A 15,958-nucleotide genomic window follows, 5' to 3' on the forward strand; every position below is an offset into this window, starting at 1 on the left:
TCTGTGGTGGGGAGAGAAAGCAAACAGTGGTTTAGAAATGGCAGATTTAACAGAGACTAGAGCTATTTCTCTCAAAAAAAGAAAAAAAAGCCATTGTGAACATTTAGAATGTGAAAGCATTCTCGCTCTGAAGTTTCCTCCAGCCCAGCTAGTCTCCAAGTGTTGGGGACCTCAACCTTGCAGGAGGTATGACTCCTAAAAGTTGGAAGTAAAGTCTTGAAAATATTGAGTCAATATCTACACGAAGAGCCAGGTAAATGAAGAAAACCCAGTGGCTGGGTTTCCATGAATTCAAATTGCTTTAATAATATGAATACTTCCTCCAAATTTCTTCCCCCCCCCCAAAGTTTACATGGAGTTTTCTAAGAATGGCGCCCAATATGTTGATCCTCTGACACCTGCTACAAGTATAAGCTACCACTCTGTATTGCAGAATGTCAATAAATCTCACAGCATTGCATAGATTTGTTACAAACTAATATAGTATCCTTTCTTAACAATCAGGGGCTTCCAAGGCCTGGAGCCGGGGGAGGGGAGGGTGTAGGGGAGTGTTACTCTTCTCAGAGATATCATTCATTTGTGTCTTCATGTTCATGGCCTTTCTTAGCAGTTTATAGAAACAAAGTGTTCTCCTTGCTGTGACAATTGGAAGGAATATTTCGCTTTCTGGGCTGCAAGGGAACAAGATGAGATTCACAGGAAGCATTCCTGCAAATCATGAAAAAACTGTTTTTTAAAAGAACAGTGTCTGCATCTTTGCTCTGGTCCAAGAACTCTCACAGTGTGTAGTGTAGAGCTCAATGGAGTTGGAATGCAGCGTTCTCTGTAACTTGAAGTGAAGGAATGAAAGTGGCTGGTGAGGGGCAGGGGGAGATGGAGGAGGGGAATGATGAGGGAGGAGTAGGAGGGGGAAAGAGGAGGAAAAAAGAAGAGCAGAATGAAAGAGGAAGAGGAGGAAGAAGAAAAGAAGAAGAGAAAGAGAAGGCGGAGGAAGATGAAAAGAAGGAAGACAAAGCAAAAAGGAGAGGAAGGAAAGGAGGAAGAGAAGAGAAGGAAAAAGGAAGAGGGGATGGAGGGAAAAGAGGAGGAGGAGAAAGCAGGGAGAAGAGAAGAAGTGGAGGGAGAAAAGGAGGAAGAAGGGGAGAAGTGGAGGGGAAGAGGAGGAAGAAGAAAGTAAGTAGGAGGAAGAATGAGAAGGAGGAAGAGGAGGAAGAAGAAAAGAAGATGAAGAAGAAGAAAAGGAGGAAGAGAAAAATGGTGGAAAAGGATGGGGGAAAGAGAAGAAAAAAGAAGTGGTGGGAAAAGGAGGAGGAAGAAGAGGAGGAAGGAGAAAAGAGGTAGCAGCAACAATGATGACAGAGGCACTGAACACAATTGGGAGAGGGTTCCTAGATTACTCCGCTCCCCTTTAGCTCCAGTTGGGCCAGGTCCCGAACCCCCAGCCCCCAACTCCTCCCAGGAATGGCACAGACAAACCTTTTCTATTTTACTTCCCACCGTTTTGCCCTGATGATCCCTCTCTGTCTTCCTCTGGAAGCTCAGCGGTGCTGGACAAAGGCACGATTGACCCCAGGACCAAAGTCTTAAATGTGAAATGAATATGCTTCTCCAGCACTCACCTTAAGACTCTCAGAACTGCCCACTGGTCCATGTGTCCGCCATATGCAATCAGTGACTAGACCCCACCTGTGCCCATCAGCTATCGGGTCTATGGACACTGACTGCCCCAGCAGGACAAAACCCCCAAAGATTCCAGCAAAGGAAACCCACCCAGACCCAGGTTCCTGTTCCTGACCCAGGGCTCAGTCCACTGTTGGCTACTTTCTCCCAGGAGGCCTCTCAGAGCCCTGGGTAGGACTGGCAACCTTGTCTCTGGCACAAAGTGGAACTGGTCATGATCACGGAGAAACACAACCCTCACCTTGGAGGGGTTCTGCTCTAGTCTGGCATTTCTACTTTGGCTACATTGTTCAAAGTTCCTTCCAGTGGATGCCCGCTATCCAGTGCTGTGGAAGTGGTTGCTGTGAACCTGGTCGTGTCCCCTGGTGGAGGACACTGTGTGTTCTGGGGGGTGGGGGGTGCGCAGGGAGTACACTGTCATCTCCAGCTACAAGACTGCAGAGTGGGTGTCTGGGAGCCCGCTCTCCTCAAGCTTCAGCCCCAGGTTGTCGATGCCGATGACGGTGACCGGAGGCACGCTACTTTCCGCGGGCTCTGCCGTGCGTGTCGGGGCGGAGCAGTACAGGACAAAGCCCACCATGATCACGGTAAACGACAGGATGTAGAGTCCAGAAAACTGGAACAAGAGAAGAACAGGTGGTGAATGTCCTTCCTTGCATATGTCTCTGACCCCTAGCTTTGGCCAGCTGAGGTGGAGGCAGGAGGTTGAAGACTTGAATGCCAGTCTGGATTATGTAGTGAGACCCAGTCTCAAAAGTCAATGACAAAGCTGCTAGGCGCTAGTGGCTCACACCTGTCATCCTAGCTACCCAGGAGGCTGAGATCTGAAGATCATGGTTTAAAGCCAGCCAGGGCAAGAAAATCTATGAGACCCTTATCTCTAATTAACCACTAGAAAACTGGAAGTGGCACTGTGACTCAAGTGGTAGAGCATTAGCCTTAGGCAAAAGAAGCTCAGGGACAGAGTCGAGGAACTGAGTTCAAGCCCCAAGACCAGCACAAAAAAGAAGACAATGACAAAGCTGAACACTAGTAGTTCATACCTATAATCCTAACTACTTAAGAGGCTGAGATCTGAGGAGTTGGAGTTCAAGACCCAGCAATGGCACCACACAAAAAGCAAAAGTTGAGAAAGGTAATATGACAGTTAATATATATATATATATATATATATGTGTATATATATACATATACACACATAGATATGGATACACACATATACACACAGAAATATATACATATGTGAGTGCAGACAATGAATACCACTTGCCTACTTGCAGAATGAGAATGGCCAGCTCCTAATGCAAAATTCAGCCTCAGTACCAGGGAGCAATTTCCTACCTTCAGCCTGATATTGTAGCCCTTGACCATTCTCATAGAAAACAACAACAGCAGCAGCAGCAGCAATAATAATGGGCCTATCAAGACCACCTGTCTGCTTGCCTTTGACATTTTTTTTTTAATCATGCCAATAAGCTGTAAATGGCCCTTCCGTGTTAGCTCAGGAATACGTTAGCCAGCAAAATTGTAAAGATAACGGCTGGTTCCTGTCCTACACAACATACCAAGGCTTTGAAAAGTTTTACACCAAGCATGTATTCTTACTTGAACACAACCTATCTTCTTACCTTATAGTTAAATAGAAAGAGTCCAAAGAAGAGACTGTAGAGGTCAGCCGTGAGGATGCCCAGGTTGACAGAAGTGGCACTCGTGACTTGAATCACCAGTGGCATGAAGCTGTACAGGCAAAACATACAGAGGGCGAAGGCCACAAATAGCAGGGCTGCAGGGAAAAAGAATAATAATAAAATAGCTAATATGATTGGAAGAAATCAGAAGACAAATGGGGAAAGAGGAGCCAAGACTCAGCTGCCGTATCACCAACCCGCCCCCTCCCTAGCGATCAGCATTGCCAATGAGACTCCAAAGCTCTCTGGAAAAAGCTTGGGGAGTAAGATCACAGGTTGTGAAGATCTAAAAGGGTGTTAGAAGATTTGGGCCATAAAATCCTTCCTACGGTGGGACTGTCTTCAGCTCTTATGACCCCCAGGTAATCCTCCCTTTTAAGGCTGAGTGATACCTGAGATTAAAGGGCAATAGAACCGAATTAATGTCACCTGTCAAGAAACATCGCTTGTCATCTGTGCTTGACCTCTTATTTGTTTAGTTGGTTGGATATGATTTGAGTGACTGGATTCGGTATAAAGTATTTTTAGGACATCAAAGACAGATATTAAATCCATCGTATTTTGTCCACCTTACTAAATGTTACAAGAGAGCACAATGTAACCATCTTCTTTAGCACAGTGCTGACGGCAAGGGTAATAAATCTATCTTGAAGCCATTTTCATTTCATCTCATGCTCAATTCATATATGCATACAAAGACACGTATTTTCACATATTCTGGCAGTGTAGGTTATTAAATTATTCAAGCGTGGCATACAATCTTCAGTGACATGTATGTGCTATGTCACTTCTTTTTGCCCATCATGAAGTAAAGTTTGAATCTTTCCTAACATCTTCTGCTTTATTTCTGCAGAGGCTCAGGAATATCAGAGGAGAAGCAACGGGAGGTGATTTTTTTTTTGGGGGGGGGTCTGGTCGTGGGGCCTGAACTCTGGGCCTGGGTGCTGTCCCTCAGCTCTTCAGTTCAAGACTAGTGCTCTACCACTTGAGCCACAGTGCCACTTCCGGCTTTTTTATTCTTTTGGCTTATGTGGTGCTGAGGAATCGAACCCAGGGCCTTGAGCATGCAAGGCAAGCGCTCTACCACTGAGCCACCTTCCCAGCCCAACGGGAGGTGATTATAAAACCATCAGATGCTTCAAGTTAATTGCTTCCCAAATCACATCAAACAGATGACAATCTTCATAAATTTGAAGGCCTTAAGAAACAGATGTAATTGCCAACAATGCCTGGCAAGAAATAACTTTTATGGACATTCATCTACCACTTGTCAGAGAGAAAAGTCAACATACACAACTATCACTGAAGCGATTTTACTAGGCTATAGGAATATTAATAAAAATGAAGAATGTTTCTAGGGACACATTTTTTTTCATTTTCATTTTCTGTCAGTCATGGGGCTTGAACTCTGGGCCTGGGCACTGTACCTCAGCACCCAATTTAGGCATGCATTTTTGTTAGTTACAAGACTGAAAGAACTGAGCACCGGTGGCTCACATCTATAATCCTGACTACTCAGGAGGCTGAGATCTGAGGATCACAGTTCAAAGCCAAGCCCAGGCAGGAATGTCTGTGGGACTCTTATCTCTAATTAACCACCAAAAAGCTGGAAGTGGAGGGTGGATCAAGTATTAGAGCCTTAGTCTTGAGCAAAAAGGACAGTGCCCAGGCCAAGTTCAAGTGGACATGGTGCTATGGCTCTAAGTGGTAGAGCACTAGCCTGGAGCAAAAGAATTCCAGGGACAGCGCCGAGGCCCCTAGTTTAAACCCCATGACTGACAATTAAAAAAAAAAAAAAGAATTCTAACTTAAAACAATCATCATTGAATTACATACCAATTTTCCAGTCCCATTTTATGCTGGCAATATCTTTATATTCCACGATCAATCTAAGATTGAAACAAGAGGTAACAAAGATCAACACACAGATTTTTTTCTATTTTATCAGTAGTTTAGTTGCTATACTTCTACTAAGGTAAGAAATTATGTTAGGCCAGGCACCAGTGGCTCTCGCCTGTAATCCTAGCTACTCAGGAAGCTGAGATCTGCGGATCTTGGTTCAAAGCCAGTCTGAGCAGAAAAGTCCGTGAGACTCTTATCTCCAATAAACCACCAGAAAACTGGAAGTGGTGCTGTGGTTCAAGAGGTAGAGTGTTAACCTTGAGCTGAAGAGCTGAGGAACAGTGCCCAGGCCCAGAGTTCAAGCCCCACGACCCACAAAAAATAAAAATAAATAAATAAATAAATTATGTTGACCTTTGAAAATTTCTTAGAATAAAGCTACCCTTTACCAAAAAATGATAAAGAAGATGGGTGTGGTGGTACACGCCTATAATCCCAGCACTCGCCAGGCAGAGGCAGGAGGGTCACCAAATTCAAGGATACCTTGGCCTACATATTGAAATTCTGTCTGGGAAAATAAATGAATGGATGAACAGATGGATACATGGATGGATGGATGCCTGATTCTTTTAAGTATTCTTTCTTCCACAGTGCTCAGGTTTAGGACAAAAACCTAAAATAACGTTTTCCCTTGAATAAATTTATGAAGTTAATGTGTTAATATTTCCCAGAAATAACTGAAAGAGGAAAAAGTTCTGACTGGGAGTACTTTTACTACATTGCTATCAGCAGGCCCAAGCCTCCCACTCATGTAAGAAAATAAGACATCCTTTGCCCAGTGCTGGTTTCTCAGACCTATAATCTTAAGATACCCAAGAGGCTGAAATCTGAGAATCTCAGTTCAGTCAGCCCTGGGAGACAAGTCCCAAACATTCTTTTCTCCAATTAACTAGAAAAAAAAAAAGCCTAAAAAGTTGGGCACTGGTGGCTCACACCTGTGATCCTAGCTATTCAGGAGTCTAAGATCTGAGGATTACAGTTCAAAGCCAGCCCAGGCAGGAATATCTGTGAGACTCCTATCTCCAATAAACTACTCAGAAAAAGCCAGAAGTGGCGCTGAGGCTCAAGTGGTAGAACACTATCAGTAAGCAAAAAGAAGCTCAGGGATAGTGTCCAGGCCCTGAGTTCAAGCCCCAGGACCAGCAAAAAAAAAAAGAAAGAAAAAAGACAAAAAAAAAAAAAAAAGCTTGAAATAGAGGTGTAGTTTAAGTGATAGAGCCCCAGCTGTGAGCAAAAAAAGGTAAGTAAGAGAGCTTGAGACCCTGAGTTCAAGCCCCAGTAATGGCAAAAAAAAAAAAAAAGACATCATTTTTGGTATTTCTTCTCTTATTACTGGTTTCAAATGCAAGTCAAGACTAATCAGTACTAGTTAGTAGTTAGTAATCGACTATGATGTATTTAACTCGTGGTTTTAAGAATGATGTCGCCTCTTACAGCTGTATGCCGCTGATGATGGTGCCGAACAAGCCCACCATTCCTAAAAACTCCTGTCTGCTCAGCTTTTTCACGATGTATTCTTCACACACGTTAGAAACCGCATACAGGGAAGCTCCAAGCAGAACCAGTATATCCCCAATCAGGACATCACTCCCTGCGGGGACGTGAGGCACAAAAAGAAATACATGGTGAATGGGAAGTATAAACTCTCTTATTCTTCTCATGGTCTAGCACCATGCTGCTGTAGTTTTTCATGTTTTGACTTCTCAGGTAACTAAACTGAGTGGGAAATGGTGGTCTATGTGATTCTAGGACAGGACAATCCTAGCTGCTCAGGAGGCTGGGATCTGAGGACCACGGTTCAAAACCAGCCCAGGCAAGAAAGCCATGTGACTTTTATCTCCAGTTAACTACCGCTAAACTTCAGAAGTAGAGCTCTGGCTCAAGTAGTAGAGCGCTAGCCTTGAGCAAAGAAAGCTCATGGAGAGCACCCCAGCCCCGAGTTCAAGCCCCAAGACTGGCACACAAAATAAAGGGAAATAATTGAGAAGTATAGAAAAGGTTGTTTGGTGAGCACAGCAATTTTCTCTTGATCCAAGAAGACACTGAAGGCACTTGTAAATTGAGTGAACTCAGACCATGTCTAGATTTTATATTACCAATTATCAGCCTTTGACACAAAGTCTACCCAATGTTCTCATCTACAGAATGGCATGTAAGAGATTACCAGTGAACACCAACTATCCTTTTCCATTAAAACAAATATTCAGCTGGGGGCTAGTGGCTCATGCCTATAATCCAAGCTACACTGAAGGCTCAGATTTGAGGATTGTAGTTCAAAGCCAGCCCAGGGCAGGAAAATCCATGAAACTCTTATCTTCAGTAAACTACTCAGAAAAAGCTGGAAGTGGCACTGTGGCTCAAGTGGTAGAGCACTAGCCTTGAGCAAAAGAAATTTAGGATCAGAGTCAGAGCCCAGGCCCAGAGTTCAAATCCCAGGACTCGGGGGGGGGGGGGGGGGGGAAATTCACCAGGTAAGGCACAGCAGGTCTGTAATCTCAGCACTGGGGATGGGTAACAATTAAGAAGATCATAAATTTGGGCTGGGAAGGTGGCTCAGTGGTAGAGTACTTGACTTGCATGCCTGAGGCCCTGGGTTCAATTCCTCAGCACCACATAAGCAAAAAGAAAAAAGCCAGAAGTGGTGCTGTGGCTCCAGTGGTAGAGCGCTAGCCTTGAGCTGAAGAGCTGAGGGACAGCTCCCAGGCCCAGAATACAGGCCCCACCACCGGACCCAAAAAACAACAAAAAAAAGAAGATCATAAATTTAAGGCCAGCCTGGACTCTATAATGAGAACCTGTTTCAAAATTAAACCAAGAAACTGCTGTCTGACAAGACAAAAATGAAGCAATTTAGCATGATAAAACAAAGGAAAAGGAAAAGATTGCAGGCCACTTGGAATATAAAGACCATCTTGAAGAAGTGGTTACAAAATACCAGCATCTGGAAATAAAAATTGTAACGTAATTAAATAACGGAATAACACAAATAATCACAGATAAGATAAATAATTCACAAATTAATGATAAACAAATGAAATAAATAATTACAACGCCAGATGTTGAACTGCAGTGTCTCCGTCACCACTCTGAGACCTTCGACTCTACTTTGCACAACTCTTCTGTGATGAGTAAACACAGCCTTACCTGAATTATCATCTCTCCCTGCTAATATGTCTGCCCCAACCATGGTTCCCACACCTAGCAGACAGACAAACACAGCGATGAAGTGGATCACTCTGTATCTTGCGCGTAGAATAAACCACGAGAGGGCCATCAACACAGGAATCCCAAAGCAATCCAACAGCTACAAGGAAGGAAAAGCAAGCAGCTTCAAACATTGCTCACTACCTAGAGATTAAGTAATTAAGCACTAAGAGGACGTTATTGTCCAGGATACTAAGTGCTTTATGTGGGTTAACTTACACAATTCTCACAACTCCGTGAGATTGGAATTATAACCCCATTTTTTAAAATTAGGACTTTATTTTTGAAATTATAACCCCATTTTATACATGAGAAAGCAGAGGCACGAAGAAGAGGAACAAGTTACCCAAAAGCATAAACTTGAAAGTGGGAAAGTGGGGTCAAATTGCGGAACCCAAAAATTCTTCACCAAGGCCTCGGTGTTTATCCCTAAATCTAGGAGGCAAATTTCCCTTGCAGCATGCATCCATTACGCAGGCAACAAATATTTATTGAGAGACCATGTAAGAGAGCCGAGGATGCAGACTCAAGCTCTGTCCTCAGGGCTAGACAGGAATGGATCAAATAATCACAAATTCAAACATTTAATTGACACTGAGTAACGTGTTATAGGTTCCAGTGAGCGCAAATAGACACTGTGTTCCCAAGAAGTGCACAACTCCCCGCCACGCACCACCACAAGGGGAGACATTGGTCTTCTTGCTCTTCATCATTCCCTACTCCTCCATCACTACTGACCCTAGGCCCAGAGAGCAACTTGCTCCACTCCTGACACTGCCCATCTGAAAGGCAGAGGGATTAAGGATGTCAAAGTGATGGGGAATACAAAATCACTGGCCACATCACTGAGTGCTGGTGGCTTACAACTTGTCATCTTCGCTACTCAGGAGGTTGAAATTTGAGGCTCGGGATTTGAAGTCAGCCTGAGCAGTGTAGTCCTTGAGACAGCTACAGTTAACCAGCAAAAAGCTGAAAATGGAGCTGTAGCTCAAGTGGTAGAGCAAAGGAAAGCTCAGGGACAGCCCTTTGTCTCTGACTTCAAACCCTTGGACTGATACCAAAAAAAAAAAAAATGTACTGTACAGCAATAGTAAAGAAGGTACTAGGCTAGGAAGGTGGCTCAGTGGTAGAGTGCTTGCCTTGCATGCATGAAGCCCTGGGTCTGATTCCTTAGCATCACATAACCAAAAAGGCCGGAAGTGGTGCTCAAGTGGTAGAGCGCTAGCTTTGAGCTGAAGAGCTGAGGGACAGTACTCAGGCCCAGAGTTCAGGCCCCACGACCGGCCCCAAGGGGGGGGGGCGGTTAAGAAGGTACTAAGGAAGACCCTAGGGATGAAAGTCAGAGAGGAGTGGTATAAAAATTATTTATTTAGACTAAATAACATGTGGAAGAGAAAGTAAGACTAAATCAGGCCTTAAAGAATGGAGGGAGCCAGGCGCCGGTGGCTCAAGCCTGTAATCCTAGTTACTCAGGAGGCTGAGATCTGAGGATCGTGGTTCAAAGCCAGCCTGGGCAGGAAAAATCTGTGAAACTATTATCTCCAATAAACCACCAGAAAACCGGAAGTGGTGCTGTAGCTCAAGTGGTAGAGTGCTAACCTTGAGCTGAAAAGCTGAGGGACAGCGCCCAGGCCCAGAGTTCAAGCCCCACGACCGACCAAAAAAAAAAAGAATGGAGGGAGCAGCTGGTTGCCAGTGGCTCATGCCTGTAATCCTAGCTACTCAGGAGGTTGAAATATGAGGATCATAGTTCAAAGCCAGTCTGGGCAGGAAAGTCTGTGAGACTCTTATCTCCAATTAATCACAGAAAAAGCTAGAAATGGTGCTCTGGCTCAAGCAGTAGCACACTAGCCTTGAGCAAAAAGGAGCTCAGGGACAGTGCCCAGGCCCAGAGTTCAAACCCCGGGACTGGCAGAGAAAGAGAGAGAGAGAATAGAGGGAGCTTCAAGCAATTGCAGAAAAATCCAGCTGAGTAAGCAAAAAGGAACAGGCCCATTGGGAGGAGTGAGGATGAGCAAAGACAGCAGAAACTTGAGCCACAGTTGGGTGTCAGTGGTTCACACTTGTAATCCTAGCTCCTCAGGAGGCTGAGATCTGGAGGACTGAAGTTGGAGGCCATCCAACAGTTTACTACACTCCATCTCCAAAATAACCAGGAAAGAAAAAAAAAAAAAAAAAAGCAGGATTGAAAGTGTGGCTGAAGTGAGAACACCACAGTTTAGCAAGCGAATGACCTGTATGCAAACTCCAGTACCACACACACACACACACACACACACACACACACACACCAGAAACCCAGGCCATGGGTACCAGTGTCCACATGACAAACTTCTCATGATCTGCCACATGACCATCTGCAGTGACAGAATCCTGGAAGGCATCTTAAGAACAAGGTTCCAAGACCATTGAATCCACACTTCCACATTAGGAGATTAGCAAAAGAAGAGATATACTCAAGTGGGAAAAAAAATCAGCTTAATTCCAGTAGCAAGTATCTCTGCTGCTATTTTCAGTCAATCTTTGAGACAGGTCTTCCTCCCTTTACCCTTTACCTTCCTCCTTTACTCATCATCCTCTTGCCTCTATCTCCTAAGTAGCTGAGACTACAGGCATGCTCTATCACACTTGACTAGTACCTAACTTTTGACAATAAAATGGTTTCTTTTTTATATTCCCCTGAGAAGCTAGGATGAAATAAATAGTTTTGATAGAACCAGGCATGAACTTAAAATTGCAACCGTGTTTTGCTTAACTGTGCTTAGACCTAACACCAATCCAAAACTTTTTACCACCCTTAGTCAGTTATCAAAGTTTCTAAAAATTGTGATCAAGTAATTAAAATATGTGTAAAATTACCAGGATAGAAAATGACTTTTTTTAAACAAATTGACACCTTGCTGAAAGCACACTTACTTGTGATTAATGTTAACTCTCAGCTTTTATTTTTATGAAATTGAGTGTTAGTGATGGCTAGTGACAACAAATCATTTCCTGTTCTCAAATGATTAACCCGTTCCAGTCAAACTCCAAGAAGTTTTCTGACCATAAGGCTCAGCACAATTAGCACAATGTTAATGTTAAAAAAGGGAAGAATTTAAGCTGGGCACCAGTGGCTCACACCTGTAATGGTAGCTACTCAGGAGGCTGAGATCTGAGGATCACAGATCAATGCCAACTCAGGCCAACAAATCCCAAAGACTCTTATCTCCAATTACCTAGCAAAAAGTGAGACTTGGAGAAGTGGCTGAAATGGTAGAGCACCAACAGTAAGTGCAAAAAGTCCAGCAAGAATACAAGGCCCTAAATTCAAGCCCTAGGAAAGCACACACACATATATATATACCAAAATAAACAAACAACAAAAAAATCACAACACCAAGTGCCAACTAAATATTTACACTTATTTTAGTAGAAACCATTTTCATCACTATAGCGTTAGCAGCTTTGAGAAGTGATTAATTGGTATACATTTTTCACTAATTTCTGGAAACATGATTCATGGGAACATATGTCCTCTGAAAACAGCTATCATCTACCTGCATTTAGGTTTTCTTCAAGGAAATGTATTTTCAGTACCAGTGAGTTAGCCCATATGTGTGTGCGTTCTCTTCTGTTGGTGCTGTTCAAAGGCCCGTCCTACCTGGACACTGGTGAGCGTGGTGTACTGGTACGCCCTGACAATCAGGTAATTTGCCTCCACATCCGCTAATCCCAGCAAGATGTACTTCCACCATTTTCTTTTCAGAATATCTAGAAGATTATCGCTGCCTATTGAAAGAAAGAGTCCGCATTAAATATTAGAAAAAAAGGATACAATGCCTGTTCATTTGAAGACCGGAAAGTCCATGCAAGCCTTTTATTGTATATTGCTCTTTTTATTTTAATATTTCAATTTTTTATGGTTATTATTAAGATGATGTAGAGAGGGATTACTGTTCCATAAGTCAGATAATGGATACATTTCTTTTTGGGCCACGTCACTCTTCCCTTCACTCTCTGCCAGTTTTCCCCTTCCCACTGTCCCTCCATTTCTGGGATTCTCCTTATCTCCCCAAACGACAGATAAATGAACCAAGGGGGAAAAAAATGTCATCTCTACCAACAACAGCAGGGGGAGGACGTGGCGCTGTGGCTCAAGTGGTAGAGCGCTCGCCTTGAGCTGAAGAGCTGAGGGACAGGCCCAGGCCCAGGCCCAGGAGTTCAAGTCCCACGACCAACAAAAACAAAAAAACAAAACAAAAACAAACAGCAGGGGGCAAAAAAACAACCTTGCTTCCATTTCCTAGAATTCATTTCTATAAATACTATTTGAAATGTTCAGAGGCATTGTGCATTTGAGTTCCTCCCCTAACAGTATTCTTTTGTTTCACTGTGTGTGAATGCCTAGTCCTGTATCATTTATCATTTATTTATTGTGTATTTTATTTTTATTTTTTAGGGTCCAGTCATGGGGCCTGAACTCTGGGCCTGGGCACTGTCCCTCAGCTCTTCAGCTCAAGGCTAGCGCTCTACCACTGGAGCCACAGCACCACTTCCGGCTTTTTTCTTTTTGCTTATGTGGTGCTGAGGAATCGAACCCAGGGCCTCAGGCATACAAGGCGAGCGCTCTACCACTGAGCCACCTTCCCAGCCCCCTTATTGTGTATTTTAAATTGGTCAGTCCTCATTTCTGTTACTCAGAACCCAAATTCCTTCATTATCTTAGCAGACATGAGTTGGTATTGTTGTTGTTATTGTTGTTTACGTTTCCTAATATTAAACCTAAGTTAGCCAGGCACAAGTGGCTCCCATGCCCAGGTAAATAAGAAAGTAATAAACAAATGTCTAGGATTTGTTGGGGAGCTGCTCCCCATGCTCCCGGCGAGGAAGTCCCTCTCTCGCTGGACATACCTGAGTTGAATGCCAGCATCACTGTATAAACCAGAAGCAGGAGGCAATAGTTGATAAAGCTCTGGAGCATGGGGGTGTTCACCTTGTACTTTTCTGCCAAGTACTGGCTCGTGATGGCCGTCCCACATATGCATAATGACAGCAGTTGACCCAGAACAATGGTTTTCAAAATGTTCCTAGAAAACAAGGGAAGAAATCAAGTCAACTATACCTGTCACACACACACACACACACACACACACACACACATACACCTTTTGCACTACGTGCAAAGGGAAATGCCAATTATTCCAAATGGTTCTTTAGTTCATTATATTGCTTCCTTCATGGGCACAAAAATTAAATTATGGGATATTTGAGAGAAGACATTTGTTATATTTCTGATACCCCCACCCCACATTCCCTGGAAGACACATTCTTCCTTTTCATTAACCATCTGTTTTGCTTAGTTATCTATGTAATACTTCTATTGGTATGTGTAGCATTTTCTTTAAAAGTAGTTCAAAGCCAGCCCAAACAAGAAAGCTGACTCTAGCAGCCTGAACTCAGGGCCTGGGTGCTGTCCCTGAGCTTCTTTTGCTCAAGGCTCTACCTCTTGAGCCCCAGTAAACACTTCTGGCTTTTTCTGAATAGTTCTTTTTTTTGGTCGGCCGTGGGGCTTGAACTCTTGGCCTGGGCGCTGTCCCTCAGCTCTTCAGCTCAAGTTGAGCGCTCTACCACTTGAGCTACAGTGCCACTTCCGGTTTTCTGGTGGTTTATTGGAGATAGGAGTCTCACGGTCTCTCCTGCCCGGGCTGGCTTTGAACCGAGATCCTCAGATCTCAGCCTCCTGAGTAGCTAGGATTACAGGCGTGAGCCACCAGTGCCCGGCTGAATAGTTTATTAGAGATTTTCCTTCACAGACTTTTCTTCCCAGGCTGGCTTCAAACTGCAATCCTCAGATCTCAGCCTCCTGAGTAGCTAGTATTATAGGCTTGAGTCACCAGCCCCTGGCCCCAAGAGACTCATCTCCAATTAACTACCCAGAAAATGGGGAAGTGGAGCTGATTGTGGCTCAAGTGGTAGAGTGCTAGCCTTGAGCAAAAAAGCTCAAGAACAGTGCCCAGGCCCTGAGCTCAAGCCCAAGGACCAGCACACACACACACACACACACACACATACACACATGCACACCCAGACACACACACACGCACACACACATATACACACATACACACATATACACATATACACACACAAGTATTTTATTTTTATTTTATTTATTTATTTTTTTTGTCGGCTGTGGGGCCTGAACTCTGGGCCTGGGCACTGTCCCTCAGCTCTTCAGCTCAAGGTGAGCACTCTACCACTTGAGCCACAGTGCCACTTCCAGCTTTTTCAGCTTATGTAGTACTGAGGAATCGAACCCAGGGCCTCATGCATGTGAGGCAAGCACTCTACCACTGAGCCACCTTCCCAGCCCACACACACACAAGTATTTTAATTTCTCCTTATTTGATGAACATTTTTACATCACTTCGTTCTCTGTAAGAACAGGATTTCCTCCACTGCCCTGCTAGAAGTGGTGATTTTCAATGTTTCCTGCACGTTAGAACCACAGAGCTTGCAAGCGGGTCCTATGCCAGAGCAGTCTTCAAATGAGACTCCAGCCCCAGCTGACACCTTAAAGCAGCCTTGTGCGAGATGGAAGAGAAGGACAGAGCCAAGCACTGCTCAGATTCCCAATCTTATAAACTCTGCAGTGGCTAATAATGTGGCTCAGTGGTAGAGTGCTTGCCTAGCATGCCTGAAGCCCTGGGTTTGATTCCTCAGCACCACATAAGCAGAAAAAGCTGGATGTGGCACTGTAGCTCAAGTGGTAGAGCGCTAGCCTTGAGCACATACAGGCTCAGGAACAGAGCCCAGGCCCTGAGTTCAAGCACCAGGACTTGCAGAAATCAATCAATCAATCAATCTGTGAATGCCTGCCTAACTATCACAAGGTCCTGAGCTCAGCCAACAGCAATGTATGTGTAAACCGGGGAGCTATTTACAAAACTAGGGGAGAGAGAGAGAGAGAGAGAGATGGGGGAGGAGGGGGGAGGGAGGGAGAGAGATGGGGGAGAAGGGAGGGAAGGAGAGACCAAGGGAGTAAACACCGATAACCCAACCAAATCCAGATTATTTTTTCACATCTTGTCACAGGCTTGAAAGCCTTTATAAACCTGGAGTGAGACTCCCAAGTGTGGAAGCATTCAACCCTGGTTGCGTTCCAAAATAGTAGAACAATTTAGCAAGAGCTGTCCTCCAACTATAAAATGTAAATCTCTCCTAAAAGAAAAAGAAAAAAGAAAAAAAGGAGAGGCACAGTGGAGTAAGATTTAAAATAACAGGAATGCACTTAACTTGGCTTCAAATCATGATGATCTCATCTATAATGGGAGATGGGGAGAGAGAGAGAGAAAGGCAGCTGGCAGAGGGGATGAGGACTGAATACAGAAAAGGAGACTGGGAAGGTGGCTTAGTGGTAGAGCGCTTGCCTTGCATGCATGAAGCCCTGGGTTCCATTCCTCAGTACCACATACACAGAAAAAGCCGGAAGTGGCACTGTG

The 15,958-nt window shown here is 44.2% G+C and overlaps 1 protein-coding gene across 1 annotated transcript in view; it reads right to left on the reverse strand.

The window, feature by feature from the left end:
* Positions 1 to 1,280: 1,280 nt before the first annotated feature.
* The window catches only part of Slc35f2 (solute carrier family 35, member F2), a 35,942-nt gene continuing 21,264 nt past the window's right edge, over positions 1,281 to 15,958 (reverse strand). The window contains exons 2-8 of the mRNA XM_013009882.1: positions 13,368 to 13,543; positions 12,118 to 12,245; positions 8,415 to 8,574; positions 6,705 to 6,861; positions 5,205 to 5,257; positions 3,309 to 3,463; positions 1,281 to 2,296 (exon numbers count right to left, since the gene is read on the reverse strand). Coding sequence (XP_012865336.1) covers positions 2,108 to 2,296; positions 3,309 to 3,463; positions 5,205 to 5,257; positions 6,705 to 6,861; positions 8,415 to 8,574; positions 12,118 to 12,245; positions 13,368 to 13,543 — 1,018 coding nt within the window. The 3' untranslated portion in view covers positions 1,281 to 2,107. The remainder of the gene's footprint in view (positions 2,297 to 3,308; positions 3,464 to 5,204; positions 5,258 to 6,704; positions 6,862 to 8,414; positions 8,575 to 12,117; positions 12,246 to 13,367; positions 13,544 to 15,958) is intronic.

Source organism: Dipodomys ordii, unplaced genomic scaffold, assembly GCF_000151885.1.
Source record: "Dipodomys ordii isolate 6190 unplaced genomic scaffold, Dord_2.0 Scaffold10, whole genome shotgun sequence".
Classification (NCBI taxonomy): Eukaryota; Metazoa; Chordata; class Mammalia; order Rodentia; family Heteromyidae; genus Dipodomys; species Dipodomys ordii.